Source organism: Antedon bifida, chromosome 5 (assembly GCF_963402885.1).
Source record: "Antedon bifida chromosome 5, ecAntBifi1.1, whole genome shotgun sequence".
Taxonomy (NCBI): domain Eukaryota; kingdom Metazoa; phylum Echinodermata; class Crinoidea; order Comatulida; family Antedonidae; genus Antedon; species Antedon bifida.
The window spans coordinates 1280957-1302794 of NC_136230.1; the positions used below are offsets into that span (position 1 = coordinate 1280957).

Sequence of the window (21838 nt, forward strand, 5' to 3'; positions counted from 1 at the left end):
ACGACGTTATAGATGTCAGAATATCGGTTGAAATATTAACTTTTTCCGATACAGAATTGAATTTAAACCTTATGTTATCATCCAACTTCTTTTTTCTTAAAGCAGAGTTTATCGTATCAATCAGTTTCGAACCTGAACTATAATATCCACTTGTAATTTCGATTTTGTATTCCATCGTTGCTGTTTCTATTTGAGAAACGTTTAATCGTATCCAAATTTTATTGTTTGTATCGTCTACATTGTACCACGTATGTGGGTATTGTATTTCAGTTAAACCAACTTCCCACTCGCCTTTTAATCGTATCGACTCGGCTAATTTTGTAGTGTAACTTGTAAGTGTATTTTCAGGAAAATAATTCAATGAACTATTGCTCGGAAGTGAGACGTGAAACTGAGATGACATGATGCTCGTGTTTATCTGACTAGATTCTGAACCCAACTGTTGAATTTAGCAGGGTACCCTAACCACTTAACGAAATATTCTTTCTTTCCATCACGCTTTCGCCTTTTAATTACTTTTTCGACGCGATATACATCTTTATCAGATTTTGAAACTTTTTGTAATTCTTTTTCGTAGAAATTTCCTTCGATTATATCATTGTTCCAGTCCTTTACTTGATACGTTGGCATTGATGTTCCTTTACGTTTAAATACAGTGAATATCTCTTCTGTCCAGTTTGCTAAATAACCTTTTTCAAAAATCATCTTATATCTACTGATACGCACTTGATCACCGACTTTAAACTTAAAACGTTTTTCCGGATGCTTTCTTTCACCATACAATTTCTGCCACACTTCGTGCTCGTTGTCGCTTGTAACGAGAATCGGTGCAGTTCCTATAGATCTATGTTTTGAATTATTGTAACTGGAAACTAATTTAGGAAGTGCGTCGATATATTTTTTATTACCGTTTGCTGTAAACAATTTCCACATTCTCGTTTTTAAAGTTCTATTGAATCGCTCAACTATGCTTGCCTTCGTTTCGTTGTTTGTCGTAAAGAAATGTATATCTTTAGATTTCAGATACGTTTGTACTTTTTTATTTATAAATTCTGTACCTTTATCTGTATGAATTTTAATCGGTTTTCTTTTACCTGATAACAGTTTTTTCATAGCTTTTAATATGGTATCTGAAGACTTGTTCTTTATCGGTATAACCCACGCATATTTAGATAAGACATCTATGCATGTTATAAGAAATGTATTTTGCTTATTGTAACGTTTTAATGAAGTCAAGTCAACCAAATCCATTTCCCATTGTTCATCAATTGTCGTTACAAGTACTCGGTTTCGTTGGAAATTACGTTGAATAGATCTGTGTAAAGTATATGTATCTTGATTGCTCAGCCATTCCTGAACTTGTTTCTTGGTAATATTTAAATCGTCTTTTACATTTTGATAAAGTCGATCCACACCACCAAAACTACCGGGGTGTTTAGGGTCGTAATACACATTTCTCAATTTCTCATCCATACTCATTACCCTCAATCATCCAAATGAAAAATTATAAAAATAATTCAAATACTTAAATAACACGCAAAGATCAAATTTCATTTTCATTGTTGTTGTTTAAAAAAAAAAAAAATTTATTTCAATACACATTCTATTGCAAAACACGCAATACACTTTAAAAAACATAAAATTCAAAATACATAATAACAATTAAATAGAGAAAAAAAATAGTTTTATATATACACTAACATATTATTTAGACAGAAAGAACAAAATACATTAACTCAAAAAACATTTAAATTTATTTTAAAATAACTTTTAAATATAAATGAAGAAATAACAAATTAATTCAAATGATAAATTTAAATTTTTTAAATTACTTTTACAAATACACTAGCATGTTATTTAGTACTGAAAAAACCACACCAAAAAAATAACACGCAGGTTAAAATGTTTAAATGCACATTCAAAGTGGGTACTCCCATTTCCAAAATTGTTCAATTCAAGATCATCAATCCGTTCCGTTTTTCAAAAGATTACATTGTAATTACGGGAACTGTTCTAACCAATCGTAATTGTCACTCTTGTAGCTTTTTTTGGTCATTTGTGTTTCTGGCATTCCATTGTCATTCATGTCTACACCGGTTCCACAATCGTCAAATCCATCCAATTCTAAAAACATTTCATCGACCATGTCCTTTTGCTCCATTAGATCTCTCCACTGCATCAATGTTAAATTAATACCTTTCTTCCCAGGTTTAAATTTACCATCTGGTTCTGATTGATAGTATTCTCGGATACATACGTACATATCATCACCCCAACGTTGAGCAACGACGTGCCTCGTTTCATTAAGTTTAATACGTTTAGTAGCTGTAACTGTAATTCGACTATCATTCTTAAAAAAGTGATTCTTTACCACCGGTCGACAATCTTGTTGAAAAGAAGCGCTTGTATTTGGTTCATCTTCTACTCTCTGTCTCTTGCTAGACCTCATAACTCGCTGCATAGTAGCCTTAGCCTTATCAGCTAATTTAGAATCGATGTAATCAGCTGTTGGTTTGTAGAAGTTCATACTGATGAAAACTGTACTAAATTCTCTTAATCAAGAATGTAGAAGTGAGTTTAGTGCGTTGTAAAACTGGTACTGATGAGTTCACTATAAACTTACCCATATATTTATACACACTAAAATAATTTATGCATGATGTCAGTAGCGTCCCTCTTTACCCTTCTTTTTGTTTTAATTTAAAAGGAAACAAAGAAATCTTTTCGTAAACGTAACCAATTTAAATGAAAATAAAACTAAACATTGGAAAAACAAAAATCATCAAAAAAAGTGAAACTAACATCATAACGGCACACATTAAACTTTAGTATGTCAAACACCCCGCGTCACTGCTTTCAACTTCTCCCCTTTGTTAACAAATCCGGAAGATGATTAATTACCTGTCGGTAAAGTTCAATCAAGACATACTTATTATTTAACTTCATTCATTCTTATCTTTTTGTTTTAGTCATTGTTATAATATCCGGATCAAATAACTTATGTCTTTGGATTATGTCGGTTAACTTCATTCATTCTTATCTTTTTGTTTTAGTCATTGTTATAATATCCGGATCAAATAACTTATGTCTTTGGATTATGTCGGCATACATCAAGCAAATACCTCAATTAACTAGTTTTAATTAACCAGGTGCATCTTTATTAAATCCATGACTAATTCAAATCTTACAAAAACTATAATATTGTCTCACTTCCTTACCCTATGTTAACCATTGTATTATAATCCGAAACATAACACCTATTGTGTGTCACTGATTTCGATTTCTTCCCCTTTGTTAACAAATCCGGAAGATGGTTAATTACCTGTCGGTATAGTTCAATCAAGACATACTTATTATTTAACTTCATTCATTCTTGTCTTTTTGTTTTAGTCATTGTTATAATATCCGGATCAAATAACTTATGTCTTTGGATTATGTCGGCATTTTTCTAGTGAAATGATATACTCTATTGTCTTATACTATCCCCATTGTTAACCATTGTTATAACCACGACTGACTAGACCGATATTACGTAATCAGGAAATTCACCAAAGTCATGGCTGACTGAACATTTTCTGTCTGAAGTACCTTATCTTCTACTTTGTTTGTCACATAAGGTTTGATAGTGTATACAGAGCTTTAGTAAAGAGACAACTCCAGCACAAATTTAATCAATCCAGAGGATTGGAACTGTAAAATGCTTTCTAATTTAGTAATGATTACATTAGAAGTTTCCCTCTGAATTAGTTAATAATAATAATAATACACTTTAATATATTCACTTATTAATATTAATTTTGTTTCATTCACGGAGTTATTGTTATTGAAATATAATCTAAATATGTTTCGACTATTTGTTTAAACTTTGTGTTTAACAGGTCTGTCATGGTGATACTGTTCGTGTAAAAGTCAAAAACAAACTTCAAGATGGCGGTTCGTTGACAATACATTGGCATGGTATACATCAATTTAACACCGTGTGGGCAGATGGCGTTCCGATGATTACTCAATGCCCCATACCAAGTTCAACCTCTTTCGTATACCAGTTTGTTGCAGACCCACCAGGTACCCATTGGTGGCACTCTCACGTTGGTGTTCAGAGAGGTGACGGGTTGTACGGAGCATTGATTGTCAGGGAACCAAGACAAAAAGAGTTCAACAGTAAAGAATATGACTTTGACCTTCCACAACATTACATGTTATTTAACGACTGGTTAAGTATTTCAAGTCTGGATCTGTATTTATTAGCGATTGCCAATGCTGTTCCGTCGTCTGGACATACAGATACCATGTTGATCAATGGCAGAAGTCATAATATGGAAATTGATATGGATGTTCCTATCACAGTGTTTGAAGTAGAACAAGGTTTCCGATATCGGATGCGAATAGTAGATGCTTCATTTAGTGAGTGTATTTTAAGAATTATTGTCGAATCCCATCCGATAACGATCATTGCCACTGATGGCTTTGAAATGGAACCGGTTCGTGAAGTGGATGCTTTATACTTTACTGCTGGTGAAAGGTAATTCCAATCTAAATTGTTCATTTTAATTCAAAGGATGGAGCTGACATCATTTGTTTTAATTGGTGGACACGGTTTCATGAACTTACATACTTATCTTCTTTTAGGATATTTTACTGCAGAAAATATATTTTGTACGGCAATAACTTGTTGTTTCAATTTTGGAGAAGTTTACGCATGCGCAGTGACGTATTGTTGGTTTTGATTTAAAATATAAACTTAGAAATGCTGTAATAGTGCTTTAATCCAATCAATGCAATACACGCAATTGTTTGTTAGGACATGGCTGGTAGGTAGATCTTTTTAGAAATGTATAGAACATTCTTTCTTATTTTTAATTATTTCAGAATGGATTTTGTACTCGAAGCGTCTGCAAAACCCTCAACGTATTGTATATACGTAGTTGGTATACCCTACCCAGTATGCCCTGCGATTGGTGCAGCAAAGTTAAAATACAAGAATTCACCAACCATGGATGTTAATTGTACACAGTACAACACAGAACACCGTGGTTTATTTTCAACAGTCGTATTTAATGTTACTGATAAAGATGTATACACATTTAAAGATACGCACGCATTACGTAAGATTTTTTTTTTTTAAAGAAATTCCAAAGCAATTTGACTTCCCGTCACGAGAGCTCTTTGTTTGAAAAACATTGGCCTAGAACACGGTCTAGACAATTTTGCTCTGCGTGTGAAATCATTTATTGCAGGGGACGATTATACACTGCCATAGAGGTACCCAATGATGGGTTCTAATAGACATTCAGAATGTCTATTAGAACCCATCATTATGTACCTCTATTTCAGTTGGTGTCTTTAGGGGGCATTGCGTCATCAAAACTATGTTATGCTCAACTCCCAGCTCTGAATTTCTAGTAGCCTTTATTGAATATTCTTGTAATATCTTACAATGTCGTTTAATTATCTTTTCGGAAATAATTATCATTCTGAAATGAGGGCGCATCAACCATCTCTGTTGCGCGTGCGTTCAAAAGTGTTGTTAAAAACGTACGCCAATCGAATTCGAACTATACCATGAAAGCCACTCAGTGGTCTAATAAAAGGATGTCTGCATATCAAGCAGAAGGTTCCTGGTTCAAATATCGGCTGGTTTTTTTAAGAAACCGATTTTCTTAATCTGTTTATTCACAAATGTAATATTTAATGTACTAATTTATTGTAGAACCTGTAGATCCGGCTTTATACCACGTGGATACTGTATATTATGTCGTAATGGGCATCTCATACTACATTTATAGTTCGAATAGACCAGAAGCTGAATCAACTCAATCTCCATATTTCACCATGAATCAAGTACAATTTGATTTTCCGGATAAACCGTTTGTTTCATTCGAGCCAAATGGAAACGTAGATTCGTGCAGGACGTACCCAGGGTATAACAATACAGAATTGGCCGAATGCAATAATACACACTGCAGTTGCCCTTTGGTTGCAAAAGTGAAACTTGGTCAGGTAACTTTATACATTTTACTATGTTTAGTAGTGTGAACATAAATCTTTTACTATTCAAATTTGCTTCTATTCAATTCAATTTAATTATTTCGACCAAAATCAAACGTATTATGTACATAGACTAAACAAGTAAAACAGCAACAAAAAGTATCATTAATTTGGTCGAGGGAAGACATAGAGACTGAAGTCACTAACTGTCTGTAGCTTAACTCTTAATTATCTTAAGTTACCAGTGATTTTTTCGCTTTGGACGTTGAATTATTGTGGAAAACATTATTTGTTGAACAATAATACCTCCCTAATAATAAGCCCTGCATTTCTTGCAGTCTCTTTTAGTAAACCGTATATTTACGTTCAATTTTTTTTGTTTCATACTTTTAAGGTAGTGGAGTTTGTCGTGATTGATGATGTTCATATTATCAATCATCCGATGCATCTTCATGGACAATCATTCCGACTATTAGCACAAGGATTTCAAAATATAAGTGCTGACGAATTAATCGAATTTGATAAGACACGTAGGTATACATTTTCTTACCATCGGGTTTTTTTTGTTTGGTGCTTTTTTAGCAAAAAAAAAATCATGTTGCCGTTTCGTTTCTGTAGATGGTATACCAAGAATCCCGCTTGAATCAGCGGTTGTCAAGGATACGGTGAATATAATTTCGGGTGGTTACGTCATCATTAGATGGAAGGCTGAAAACCCCGGTTATTGGTTCTTTCATTGTCACGTGGAATACCACTCATTGGTGAGTTATTTAAATCTAATAAAAAAAAACACAAAAAAAAACAATTCTACGAAGTTTAAAACAAAGATCATTATTAATGCATCGTTTTTTCCACTTCTTCCAAGGCGGGAATGGCAATGATTATTCAAGTCGGTGAAGAAGAAGAAATTCCAAATCCACCAAAAGGATTTCCAACGTGTGGATCATTCACGCCTGGTCAAGAAGAAAAAGAATCATAAGGTTAAATTTGCGACGACATAAAGACTGTTATTATAGTCGTCGTCCAGCTCTGCTCAAATCGAATTCTATTCGCGACTACACCATATGACGTCATGTCGACACAAACAAGCTAATATACCTAATATCAACTGTATTACTGTTAATCATGAAAGATAAAAAAAAAAGCACAATGGAAAAAAAGAAGGGGTTCAGGAGAAATATTCCACATTACGTCAATATAGATATAAGTATTTTCTCTCCATAAAACTAAAATGAGAATACATTAGAACCCATCCTTTTGGACATCCTATTAAGAGGACAATTTTTGGTGTGTGTGTGTGGGGGGGGGGGGGGGGGGGGTCCCGAATGTGTCCCCTTAATAGGAAGTTTGTTTTTTATAGTGTTATATAGACAGGGTTTGTGTATTTTAACTTTAAATTTAGAAGAGTTTTTGGCCAGAACCAATGTGTGGGCGTGCCACTGATAACAAACTACTGACCAATTAAAAACATCCACCACACATCCACATACTTATTCCATGGAGGCGGTATATACCTCCATGCTAAGCAAAGTGCGGCCGGTGACACCAAAGATTGTATAGCTTTTTAATTTAGCATTTAGACATTATTTCCAAAATGGAAAAGAATGAAATAGGCCTATTAGTGTCTATAAATTATAAGTTCTTTTAAAAACTTTAATCATATTTTATGCTTTTAATGGAAGGTTTAATCTTGTTCTCTTACATTTTTCTTGTATACTGTTATTGTAATTCTCACTGACCAAATAAATAAATGATGAAAAAACTTTATATAATCTTTATGGAGCTTTTTTTGTATTAAATTTCAGAAATCGCATAAAAGTAGTCCACGATAGGCCTATAGTATATAAATGTTTAGTATTTTCGAGAAAATCCTTGTTAAATATAGACCATGCATTATACTGTTTCCGGAGCTGTCTGCTTGGTATTCTGTCGTAATAGACAGAATCTAATCTCTTTTTAATCTAATCTCTTTTTAGTATAAGGAATCTGTGCAATTTGTTTCTCTGTGTTTCTGGACCCCAATGGAAATAAGTTTTTTACTTTTTGGGATATCCTTTTAACTCGAGTCTGTTGTACTGATTTTTAATTGTTTACATGTTTTTATTGTATGTATCTGTGTTGACTCAGTTAATAAAGAAATCAATCAATTAATGTATTTAATATTTTTATTTTATTAAATATTTATTATTTATTTATTGCAAATCATGACGCCGTACAGTACTGCTGCGTTGCTGTTTGATTATGTCACGTGACAGTTGGGCCGATCCTCCAAATTTATTCAATTAAAAATACCTTTTAAAACAAACTCTACGTATACTGGTATTTCGTATTTCACACACAGTATTTTTATGGCCTTCAATTTAATATATTTTAATTGTTATTATTATATCGAATAATTACCGCTAAATTGAGTGCTCTTATTTTTAGATCGGTCGGTAAACGAACTCAAATTTGAGCACGCGACTTCAGCCATATATATGGCCTTGTTTAACTTACTTAATTGTCACTAAATAAATAAAATAAATAAATGAATCTGCGATGGCTTCCGAATTTGGGTCAAATCCGAACTCTACAAATCAATTATTTTGAGAAATCATTATAAATAGCCCTTCGAAAGAAAGAGGTTCAATTTTTGGACGTCAGATTTTTTAAAAATTGCAGTGAAATTAGCTTAAAATCTTGAAGAAGAGTTTGTAATCAAATTTAAATTAGTTTTCCTCAAATTAACATGAAACAAAGAAAATCAGTGTTTGTCCTTCTTTCTCTCTCCATTACAAAGTAATACAACCGATATTGTAAAGAAAAAATGGAAATCAAAGATATGGAATAACTTCACTGTAAAAAATATATGCTTAGTTTCCACCAGGCTGCCACCAATTAGTGGAGTAAACTATGATTTCCCCTTTGGGAAAGTGGATGATTCCTTGGCCAGGGAAAACTAAGTTTACCCGGGTATTTCGGGTTACAATGTCCAATTTTTAATGAAATGGTTTTTTACACCAGTTTTTGGTGGCAGCAAAGTAGCAACCAACTATTTTGGGTAATCTGGTTACACCAAAATGTCGGTTTAAGTTGGTTTTCCTAAAAAAACAGAAACAAAATAGAAAAATATATTTAAGAAATCACATGATTTTTTTATTGATCAAAATTAAACATAAATTTACAGAGGTACAAAATTGATTAAAACTAACAAAAATATTTATTATTTTCGTTTTGTTTACAATTTAATAGGCCTACCATGTACTATTCTATTCTAAGATATTATTTCTTTTATTTTTAATGAAAATGTATTAGACCTACCTGTGAGTTGGCCATGTGTTTAAAAATTCTTCAATTAAATTACTTGATCCGTCACCTGCAAAATACAATTAAATCAAAGATAATCAATAACAACTTAACTGGGCTAGATCATGTCGGTTACATTTAGGCATACAATAATAATAACAATAAATAACAATAAAAACAATGTATTCATACGGAAATCTAGGCTAAGCAATGTAAAAGTCATGAGGCCTAGACCAAGCCTACTAGGCTAGGCTGATTACATTTCACAGTACCCTCGTGCACTGGGCGCTAACAGAGCAGTGACCCCCAACAGATGTATATTAATATATTACCCACATTGTTTATGTATATGTATAATATGATTTCTGAACCAGTGATACAATATCGACGCTGCAGAAATGCTATAATTATTCAATTCTACCCTCACTATTTAGAAATTATGAAATTACGATTTTTAAATCAGAGGTCAATCATTTTATGGATTACTGTACGCTGATGAGAGGTGCATATCAAAATGAATATCGCACAACTTTCTTCATGTATTTTTATATTATGTTTTCATGGTGAGTTATTTTAATTAAATTTTTCAAATAAAATAATATTTGAAAACTGGATCTAATTTGAAGTGAAAGGCAATTTCCATCGTTTAATATCGTTTAAAGAGATTATATCCCAGAATTAAATGTCTGTACTAATTCAATGTATTTTTAAAACATATTGTTTTTTAGCTATGCCTTGCACTTCTTTACAATGTACTCCTAAACAAGATATCCTGATGGTCAATAATTCAAGTGACTGTTTTCGTGAGTGTGAGTTTCCCGCTAAACCGAGATTGTGCGAATTTGAATTTACGGTAACTTGGTGGTATACGTTAGCATCGCCTTGTATCGACTGTCCTGATTTCAGACAAGACTGTGATTTGCCTCAATGTTTTACTGTAGACGGTTCACGTAGATCTATCTTGACAGTGAATGAAATGTCACCTGGACCAAGCATACAGGTTCGTATAAGCATGGCATGGACTAAATAACGATTTGGTATATAGCTCTACACTATCAAACTAGTTTGACAAAAAAGTGTGATGTGCCCAAATATGGTAGTGGTATGCTCAAATATAATATATATCATCATGTCCATATATGGGATCATATTTGGTCACATAAGGTTTTATAGTGTAGATAGGGCTTTAGTAAAGAGACTACTCCAACACCTCTATCAAATTTCAAATGATAGGCCTAAATCCAGAGGATTGGAACTGTAAAATGCTTTCTAATTTAGTGGTGATTACATTAGAAGTTTCCGTCTGAATTAGTTAATAATAATTATACACTTATATTCACTTATTAATATTAATTTTGTTTCATTCACTGAGTTATTGTTATTGGTTGCAAATATAATCTAAATATGTTTCGACTATTTGTTTAAACTTTGTGTTTAACAGGTCTGTCATGGTGATACTGTTCGTGTAAAAGTCAAAAACAAACTTCAAGATGGCGGTTCGTTGACAATACATTGGCATGGTATACATCAATTTAACACCGTGTGGGCAGATGGCGTTCCGATGATTACTCAATGCCCCATACCAAGTTCAACCTCTTTCGTATACCAGTTTGTTGCAGACCCACCAGGTACCCATTGGTGGCACTCTCACGTTGGTGTTCAGAGAGGTGACGGGTTTTACGGAGCATTGATTGTCAGGGAACCGAGACAAAAAGAGTTCAACAGTAAAGAATATGACTTTGACCTTCCACAACATTACATGTTATTTAACGACTGGTTAGGGATTACAAGTCTGGATCTGTATTTATTAGCGATTGCCAATACTGTGCCGTCGTCTGGATATACAGATACCATGTTGATCAATGGCAGAAGTCACAATATGGAAATTGATATGGATGTTCCTATTACAGTGTTTGAAGTAGAACAAGGTTTCCGATATCGGATGCGAATAGTAGATGCTTCATTTAGTGAGTGTATTTTAAGAATTATTGTCGAATCCCATCCGATAACGATCATTGCCACTGATGGCTTTGAAATGGAACCGGTTCGTGAAGTGGATGCTTTATACTTTACTGCTGGTGAAAGGTAATTCCAATCTAAATTGTTCATTTTAATTCAAAGGATGGAGCTGACATCATTTGTTTTAATTGGTGGACACGGTTTCATGAACTTACATACTTATCTTCTTTTAGGATATTTTACTGCAGAAACTACATTTGGTACCGCAATAACGTACTGCATGTGTTCAATTTTGGAGAAGTTTACGCATGCGCAGTGACGCATTGTTGGTTTTGATTTAAAATAGAAACTTAGAAATACTGTAATAGTGCTTTAATCCAATCAATGCAATACACGCAATTGTTTGTTAGGACATGGCTGGTAGGTAGATCTTTTTAGAAATGTATAGAACATTCTTTCTTATTTTTAATTATTTCAGAATGGATTTTGTACTCGAAGCGTCTGCAAAACCCTCAACGTATTGTATATACGTAGTTGGTATACCCTACCCAGTATGCCCTGCGATTGGTGCAGCAAAGTTAAAATACAAGAATTCACCAACCATGGATGTTAATTGTACACAGTACAACACAGAACACCGTGGTTTATTTTCAACAGCCGTATTTAATGTTACTGATAAAGATGTATACACATTTAAAGATACGCACGCATTACGTAAGATTTTTTTTTTTAAAGAAATTCCAAAGCAATTTGACTTCCCGTCACGAGAGCTCTTTGTTTGAAAAACATTGGCCTAGAACACGGTCTAGGCAATTTTGCTCTGCGTGTGAAATCATTTATTGCAGGCGACGATTATACACTGCCATAGAGGTACCCAATGATGGGTTCTAATAGACATTCAGAATGTCTATTAGAACCCATCATTATGTACCTCTATTTCAGTTGGTGTCTTTAGGGGGTATTGCGTCATCAAAACTACGTTATGCTCAACTCCCAACTCTGAATTTCTAGTAGCCTTTATTGAATATTCTTGTTATATCTTACAATGTCGTTTAATTATCTCTTCGAAGATAATTGTTATTCTGAAATGAGGGCGCATCAACCATCTCTGTTGCGCGTGCGTTCAAAAGTGTTGTTAAAAACGTACGCCAATCGAATTCGAACTATACCATGAAAGCCACTCAGTGGTCTAATAAAAGGATGTCTGCATATCAAGCAGAAGGTTCCTGGTTCAAATATCGGCTGGTTTTTTTAAGAAACCGATTTTCTTAATCTGTTTATTCACAAATGTAATATTTAATGTACTAATTTATTGTAGAACCTGTAGATCCGGCTTTATACCACGTGGATACTGTATATTATGTCGTAATGGGCGCCTCACTCTACAGTTATACTTCAAATAGACCAGAAGCTGAATCAACTCATTCTCCATATTTCACCATGAATCAAGTACAATTTGATTTTCCGGATAAACCGTTTGTTTCATTCGAGCCAAATGCAAACGTAGATTCGTGCAGGACGTACCCAGGGTATAACAATACAGAATTGGCCGAATGCAATAATACACACTGCAGTTGCCCTTTGGTTGCAAAAGTGAAACTTGGTCAGGTAACTTTATACATTTTACTATGTTTAGTAGTGTGAACATAAATCTTTTTCTATTCAAATCTACTTCTATTCAATTCAATTTTATTTTATTTCGACCAAAATCAAACATATTATGTACTTAGACTAAAAAGTAAAACAGCAACAAAGAGTATCATTAATTTGGTCGAGGGAAGACATAGAGACTGAAGTCACTAACTGTCTGTAGCTTAACTCTTAATTATCTTAAGTTACCAGTGATTTTTTCGCTTTGGACGTTGAATTATTGTGGAAAACATTATTTGTTGAACAAAATACCTCCCTGATAATAAGCCCTGCATTTCTTGCAGTCTCTTTTAGTAAACCGTATATTTACGTTCAAATTTTTTTTGTTTCATACTTTTAAGGTAGTGGAGTTTGTCGTGATTGATGATGTTCATGTTATCAATCATCCGATGCATCTTCATGGACAATCATTCCGACTATTAGCACAAGGATTTCAAAATATAAGTGCTGACGAATTAATCGAATTTGATAAGACACGTAGGTATACATTTTCTTACCATCGGGTTTTTTTGTTTGGTGCTTTTTTAGAAGTCTGTTTGTTCCTCTACCCACACACGGTTAGCGACAGCTGAGCCCATGGACCAAATTACGCGGATCAATACGGCTTGAATTTATACAACCTATTAGGCCTTGTACTCGAGAACTCTTTAACCAACTTATACCACTTAGATAGAATAATCTTGGACTAACCGGCGGCACTTGCAACGCCGATTGGACATTCGCGCAGATTGTTACGCTAAGTTAGTAGGCCTATCATGGGTATTCTCGCTAACTTTGTTGTGTAGGAACCGTATAATCGGGTATGTAAATATAACCCATAGGCTAGAGGCCCAAGTCGTTGATCCAGCGAAAATATTACAATGCAAAGCGGTTTAATTATACGTAGAAATTATACGTAAAAAATCATGTTGCCGTTTTGTTTCTGTAGATGGTATACCAAGAATCCCGCTTGAATCAGCGGTTGTCAAGGATACGGTGAATATAATTTCGGGTGGTTACGTCATCATTAGATGGAAGGCTGAAAACCCCGGTTATTGGTTCTTTCATTGTCACGTGGAATACCACTCATTGGTGAGTTATTTAAATCTAATACAAAACAATTCTACGAAGTTTAAAACAAAGATCATCAGTCTATTAATGCATCGTTTTTTCCACTTCTTCCAAGGCGGGAATGGCAATGATTATTCAAGTCGGTGAAGAAGAAGAAATTCCAAATCCACCAAAAGGATTTCCAACGTGTGGATCATTCACGCCTGGTCAAGAAGAAAAAGAATCATAAGGTTAAATTTGTCGTCCAGCTCTGCTAAAATCGAATTCTATTCGCGACTACACCATATGACGTCATGTCGACACAAACAAGCTAATCCCTAATATCAACTTTATTACTGTTAACCACGAAAGATAAAAAAAATATATGTATTACGGTAATATCAAGCAAGCACAATAAAAAAAAAGAAGGGGTTTAGGAGAAATATTCCACATTACGTCAATATAGATATAAGTATTTTCTCTCCATAAAACTAAAATGAGAATACATTAGAACCCCTCTTTTTGGACATCCTATTAAGAGGACAATTTTTGGTGTGTGTGTGGGGCGGGGGGGGGGGGGGTGTCCCGAATGTGTCCCCTTAATAGGAAGTTTGTTTTTTATAGTGTTATATAGACATTAGTATAGTATTTTAACTTTAACAGTTTTTGGCCAGTAAACCAATGTGGGGCGTGCTACTAATAACAACCTAGCCTCGACTCCGGACCCAGCAAATGCTGAGCTCCGGAAACAAGTAAACAAACTACTGACCAATCAAAAACATCCACCACACATTCACTTACTTTATTCCATGGATTAATAATCCATGGTCTAACATTGTACTTTCAGACATACCATGAATTATTCCCTTATATTATATATACATGGAAAATCTTCTAATTGCTAATGCAAAAAAAAATTAATAAAAACAATATATATGTTGCAAGTTATGTTTCTGAAATATTTATTTTTTGACATCCAAAAATTTACATAATAAATGAATTAATTAAACACACTACCTTAGAACATGGAGGAAATATATAACATCGTACGTTGCTGAATTGTCTTCCTTTTTGGCAGAATCCGTTAATATGTAGGCCTAATATATATTTCCTCCATGCTTAGAATCAATTATGATTATACTGGTTTAATACCACAGTTAGGCCTACATATTAACGGATTCTGCCAAAAAGGAAGACAATTCAGCAACGTACGATGTTGGTACGCTACCGCTCCTTACCAGCTAGGCCTACAAAACTAAGAGGCCTCTCTGAACACCAACGTGAGAGTGCCACCAATGGGTACCTGGTGGGTCTGCAACAAACTTGGTATGGGGCATTGAGTAATCATCGGAACGCCATACGGTGTTAAATTGATGTATACCATGCCAATGTATTGTCAACGAACTTCCATCTTGAAGTTCGTTTTTCACTTTGACACGAATAGTATCACCATGACAGACCTGTTAAAGCAAACCACAAACGTATACAAATTGTTCTCGTTTAAATACAGATTAAACGCGCACTATTAACGTTTTGTGAATGAGATGGGATATGTGTTGAAATGGAAAGTCACACGAAAAGTCTAGCAACGTTACGTCACACTAAAAAAACATTTTTAACCAATTACCTGAATGCTAGGACCAGGTGACATTTCATTAACCGTTAAAATTGGTCTACGTGAACCGTCTACCGAATAACAGCGATATGCACTACAGTCTTCTCGGACATCTGGACAGTCCGTACAAGCAGCTGCTAACGTATACCACCAAGTTACCGTAAACTCAAATTCGCACAATCTCGGTTTAGCAGGAAACTCACACTCACGAAAACAGTCACTTGAATTATTGACCATCAGGATATCTTGTTTAGGAGTATATTGTAAAGAAGATCAGAGCTCTATTTTTATATTTGAAATAAGTTCCGAACTTAAAGACGTAATTGTCCCCAAAAAAGAGGCCATTTTGTAGATTTAATCAAGTTAATCACTTCCGCAGAAGAAAAATTAAAAAAATATAATGTTTCACAAAACAAACAAAAACAAACCTATTGGCTATTGACTAAACTACCGAAACCATGTTTAAGCACTGCTGTCAATCAAGCACGTACTCACTTGGTTTAGGAGTACATTGCAACGAGCAGAGTATTTATTTATTTATTCATTGGAATCACCTTTATATCGGTGGCACACATTGGTTGTGTTTATGAACATTTAAAGTATCTGGATATGCCAGTGGTCTCTCCTGACAAGGCTAAATTCTCCCTACCGTTTACAGACTTCTGGTTATCCGGCTACTCATGGCCTTATTTTCAGCCTGATTTGCATGATTATCTCATAAAATACATATTGTTTAATCCAGCAAGGTCGCCTTCAACTCCCCTGAAGACAAGCCAATTTGCCGGGCTGGGGTTGGTGGTAGTACTCAAAAAAGCCATTAAGGGTCGTTATGGCATGATTAATGACCCCAAAAGATGACAAGTTATCCGGATACTTGCTGTGAACACACTGTGTTTCCCTGTAATTCAATACACCTGTGTCCCTATCCACCATTCACATTTGGTGGACTTAAGGTACTAATTTTGATTTCATAACTTCTAAATCTGAAAACGAAATAGCGAAGTTACAAAGGGGTTAGTTTCGAACCCTACGAACCTGGCAATGGAATGCTATTCATAGTTTAAAGAATACTACAACATAAAAAAGAAAAATATTAGAGTGTAGGGGCAAATAGATCGGGCAGAAAATAACCACAAACAATTTCAGACAATGCGTGTAATTCATTTAATCAAAATTCCCAAAGATAGTAATTTGTATTATTTAATTATTTATCACATTTGTACTTGGTACACAAAACATATCCCTTACATTTTAATTTTGACAATACAGTCCACTTATAATGTCTTATTTACAGAACATTTTGCCGTGCTCATATTAAATTAAATCTATCCAATAATAGTTTTACTATTTTTACAATTGTTTAGGCCTACAACAAATTACCAGGTATTTTCAAATTTGTGTTAGAACGCACATTTTAGACAAGAAATGACCTGGTTTAATGTTTTTAGTTATATATATTCATTATTTTTACAAAACGTTTAAATATATTTAAAGATCAGGTGACCATGGTCCACAAGATGGGAACCCTTTTGGCGGATCTGGAATTTCATCTTCATCACCGACTTGCACAACCATTGCCATTCCCAACTGAAGAAATGGAAAAAGAAAACAATATAACTTGTTTAATTAGTTTACATAAATTATACAGATATTGCCTGCTTAGATGAGATGTGAAATATAAGATTTGACATCTTTGAGGAAATGATATTTAAGCTGAGGGAAATATATTTTCACGAGAGCAAAATATCATTCCCGAGGGTATGTCAAATCTTATATTTTACCGATATAAAACTTACTAATGCATGATATTCCACGTGACAATGAAAGAACCAATAACCGGGGTTTTCAGCCTTCCATCTTATGATGACGTAACCAAAGTCTGGAACATTGACCGTATCCTTGACAACAGCAGACTCCAATGGAAGTCGTGGTAAACCCTCTGAATAATGTAAAAAGCACATCATCACTAAAATGATTTTCTGATTCTTTTAAATGTATATTTATCTTTCTCTCTGGTAGGTTTTTAGACTCTATAGTTCACTATGTCGGTCGGTCGGTCTGTCGGTCCGGTATCACTATGCGTTTATCGCTTTTATGTACTTTTTGAACTGTTTTGATGTACAGAAAAGTTTTAAAGTACATTACTTTTTGAAAGTTCATTTTTTCTGAGAGCACGCGACTTATGGCTGTTGGCCTTGTTTTAACTAAATTAAAGTGTTCTTTCTCGTGGTGGGTTTCTTAATAAATTAGGTTTTCGTTGCATAAAAATCTATTTTGCTAGCTCGCACATTGGCTATGCGAGCTGAAAACAGAAACATGTTATACTAGGTTCTTTAAAGTACACATGAGCCAGATGTGTAGACTGGACCTATAGTTTATAGTCCTTATCAGAGAAGACTCGTTCTACCACCAGAACTATGAATTGTTGAAGCCGATTGATTCAAAATATTACCTGTCTTATCCTTTTCAATGAATGCAGTTAACCCTATATCCGTGTCCAGTCTGTCCTGTGCTAAAACTCGGAATGACTGTCCATGGAGATGCATCGGGTGACTAGAAATTGGTATTACGTTAATCACGATAAACTCTATTACCTAAAAAACCATCCAAATCGTTTTATCAACAATCAATGCATTATTGTGTTAATTTGAAGTTGCTGACGAGATTGTTTGTTCACATTGAAAATTCACTGTTTTCCACTTACTGGGCGAATGTGTCGAAAGCATATACGCTAGGTTAGCTTAACTTGTAGACGGCATTTCGACTTTAAATTAACAGAAAGATAAATACTCCAGCAGCACGTATAATACTTAGGCCTAAGCTGCTATTATATACAGACACACATCGAACGGCCGAATACTATAAAGACAATAACTGGATTTACTTTTACGCATGAGAATTCATACTTTTTACGTATTTGATTCTCGCAAATAAATTTGAATGTACTGGAAAACATGCTTTATTATTAGAAAGTATTACCTGGCCTAGCTTCACTTTAGCGACGATGGGACATTTGCAGGCTGTACCGGAATCTGTACTGTTATTTATATCACAGTACTCTTCATCAACATACACAGTGGTATTCCATGGAGGCATTTCACACGCGCTGACGTCATCATCTGGTTGTAATGACACAAACGGTGTATGAGGATATTCAAATTGTACATCGTTCATGATAAAAATTGAAGTCGAGAATGTTTGGTTGACGTTTGGATTCGACGAAATAATATAATCGTCGAAGCGCACGCCCATTACCACATAGTACTTCACATCAACAGTATTCAACGCAGGATCTACGGATTCTAAAATAAAACAAAACACGACTGTAGATCAATACAGGATAATAATAAGGTAATAAAAAATTAATAGGATAATCCTTTAAAAAAAAAATATTTTTTCTTTTATTCACCTTTCTTGCCTTTCTAACTTGAGTAGGAGGCACCGGATCCCTGATAACTTATGACTTAACCGATGCTAACTTGGGTACTTACACACTGATCCCCAGTTAGCAGTGATGGATCTCCATACACCGGTTTGGGTGCTAGCTTGGTGTTTTTGTCTTTTTATTCTCTTCCTTTTGTTTTCCACTCTTTTTATTTATTGTCGAGCGCATAGAGACATCGTTTATTTGCGCTATATAAATCTATCTATATTATTATTATTAATACAGGATTGGCTGAATCTACCCCGTACGCAAACTTAAAAACATGATGAGTAATTAAACGCGAGGTAATTAAGGCGTGATAAATAATTATATTTGTGTAAACAATTCTTTTTATCAAACCAATGGTACGAATTACGAGATTGATGATAAATATACCTTCTTTTCTTGAAGGTACTTACCATCTAATATCGGAACTCGTACCATTGGTTTGATAAAAAGAATTGTTTATTGTTAATTGCAAACCAGATGAACATTTACAATCATAAATATATTTGGTTTTTTTTTAGACTCTGATTTATTTATATAGCAGGTCCCACATTTAAAGAATATGCCTATTCGTGATTGGTTCGCAAGGTGGGAATAAAGCTATAGAAACATTTCCTTCCTTACGTTAAAAAAAGCATTCCCTTTCTTTCAATGTTTACGTTTTATCTCCATTATTATCTAGGCCTAATGTTCTTACGTAAAGCATGCGTGTCTTTGAGTGTGACGTCACCATTACTAGTAGCAGCGTCAAACCCTTCTGTTGTAAATACACTGTGCGATGGCGGTTCCACTGAACAATTCAACTTTACTGAAGGTGTGTTTTTGTATTGTAATACAGCACTACCGCTCGCCGGACAAAAGTCGTAAGGCGATGATGTTATGTATATACAATAGGACGAAGGTATTGCAGACGCCTCAAGAACAAAGTCAAGTCTGAAATATATTAATAAATAAGATTTTGCATTAAATTGGCCTATACACAATAGTTCACACTAGGCCTAGTACGATAAGCAATGAAACGTAGTATTACGTAGTATACGTGACACACCTGTTTGGATTACCCTTCCTTATATTGACAAACGTCGTCCTTATTTTTTTTTTTTTGCGTCACTAGTGGGAATCAAGTAGAAGCGGATCCAGGCGTTTTCTTCTGGCTCAGTGTGAACGAAGCCTAACTTACCTTTCCCCAGGTGTGAAACTCAAAGCATCCACAACTCGAATCGGTTTCACCTCAAAACCATCAGTTGCAATGATCGTTATTGGATGTGATTCAATTACCAGTCTCATATTACATTCACCAAAGGCAGTATTCACTATTCGCATCCGATACCGGAAACCTTGTTCTACTTCAAACACAGAAACCGGAACGTCTATATCAATGTCATTATTGTGACTTCTGCCATTGATCAATAAGCTAAGGCTGTGTTCAGACACAACACCGCTGGCAGCCGACGCCATGAAGATTGTTATAGACGGAATTGATAACCAATCGTTAAATAACATGTAATGTTGTGGAAGGTCAAAGTCATATTCTTTACTGTTGAACTCTTTTTGTCTTGGTTCCCTGACAATCAATGCTCCGTACAACCCGTCACCTCTCTGAACACCAACGTGAGAGTGCCACCAATGGGTACCTGGTGGGTCTGCAACAAACTGGTATACGAAAGAGGTTGAACTTGGTATGGGGCATTGAGTAATCATCGGAACGCCATCTGCCCACACGGTGTTAAATTGATGTATACCATGCCAATGTATTGTCAACGGAGCTCCATCTTGAAGTTCGTTAATTATTTTCACACGAATGGTATCACCATGACAGACCTAGAAATACAACAAAACCGAACTAGAGACACTGTGTTCAATAGAACATTAACACAGTCAGACATTATGTGTAATCAAACTGGTTATTATTAGTACGCGGTAATAAAGCTACTGTATCTTAAGCTCTGTCTACACTATCAAACTTGTTGTGACAACAAATGTGATGTGCCCATAATTATATGGATATCATATCACTACCTGGGCATATCACTACCATTATTATTTGGGCACATGACACTTGTTGTCATTAGTTTGATAGTGTAGACAGAGCTTTAGTCTACAAGCAAACTCGCAGTTAAAAACAAAAGTTTGGTGAGCGGTTACAGAATGAACTGCAACAAAACCAAACCCAACTGACTACAGTAATAAATGGGTAACTGGGTAAATATCAAAATACTGTGTTAACTTTAAAATCTGTTTCTGAAATTACTAAGATTTAGACGCTAATAGGCCTATGTTGTAGCTTCTGCGACAAAGATGAAATTTGTACCTGAATGCTAGGACCAGGTGACATTTCATTAACCGTTAAAATAGGTCTACGTGTACCGTCTACCGAATAACAGCGATATGCACTACAGTCTTCTTGGACATCTGGACAGTCCGTACAAGCCGCTGCTAACGTATACCACCAAGTTATCGTAAACTCAAATTCGCACAATCTCGGTTTAGAGGGAAACTCACACTCACGAAAACAGTCACTTGAATTATTGACCATCAGGATATCTTGTTTAGGAGTACATTGTAAAGAAGTGCAAAGTATAACTAAAAAGAAAAACAGTAAATAATCTATTGGGTAACACTATCAAAATTACAAAATTAAAACCACCTTAAATAAGAAAAAAAACTCGGTTTAAATAAAAACTTGTTTTCTAATAATTTAATTTATTGCGACAAAATGAACGTATCTTTGCCACCTTACCTGTGTTTCAAATTATAAAATAACTTTTCTTACCATAATTAATGATTATCAAGATTACTAAAGTAGGTAGGTGTTGATTAAAATTCATCTTCTCCACTTTCTTGTGACGAACAACAAGCAGTCTACGATTAAATTCACTTTT

At 34.6% G+C, this 21838-nt stretch overlaps 4 protein-coding genes across 4 annotated transcripts; 2 read left to right on the forward strand and 2 right to left on the reverse strand.

The window, feature by feature from the left end:
- Nucleotides 1-3310: 3310 nt before the first annotated feature.
- On the forward strand, nt 3311-7262 carry LOC144842501 (uncharacterized). The gene is made up of 7 exons (XM_078698950.1): nt 3311-3328; nt 3879-4522; nt 4870-5105; nt 5711-6000; nt 6383-6518; nt 6607-6749; nt 6854-7262. Exons 1-7 carry the CDS (start codon nt 3311-3313, stop codon nt 6965-6967), a joined length of 1581 nt encoding a protein of 526 aa, XP_078555076.1. The 3' UTR covers nt 6968-7262.
- A 2741-nt stretch (nt 7263-10003) lies between these two features.
- On the forward strand, nt 10004-14446 carry LOC144842502 (uncharacterized). The gene is made up of 7 exons (XM_078698951.1): nt 10004-10273; nt 10715-11358; nt 11711-11946; nt 12551-12840; nt 13224-13359; nt 13811-13953; nt 14048-14446. Exons 1-7 carry the CDS (start codon nt 10004-10006, stop codon nt 14159-14161), a joined length of 1833 nt encoding a protein of 610 aa, XP_078555077.1. The 3' UTR covers nt 14162-14446.
- A 712-nt stretch (nt 14447-15158) lies between these two features.
- On the reverse strand, nt 15159-15766 carry LOC144842503 (uncharacterized). Its single transcript, XM_078698952.1, has 2 exons — nt 15539-15766; nt 15159-15371 (listed from the first exon to the last, which is right to left on the reverse strand). Exons 1-2 carry the CDS (start codon nt 15761-15763, stop codon nt 15159-15161), a joined length of 438 nt encoding a protein of 145 aa, XP_078555078.1. The 5' UTR covers nt 15764-15766.
- Nucleotides 15767-16666: 900 nt separating this feature from the next.
- Nucleotides 16667-21535, reverse strand: LOC144843793 (uncharacterized). The gene is made up of 7 exons (XM_078700740.1): nt 21268-21535; nt 20137-20777; nt 19654-19889; nt 18506-18828; nt 17979-18120; nt 17323-17465; nt 16667-17113 (listed from the first exon to the last, which is right to left on the reverse strand). Exons 1-7 carry the CDS (start codon nt 21490-21492, stop codon nt 17015-17017), a joined length of 1809 nt encoding a protein of 602 aa, XP_078556866.1. The 5' UTR covers nt 21493-21535; the 3' UTR covers nt 16667-17014.
- Between the last annotated feature and the right edge of the window lie 303 nt (nt 21536-21838).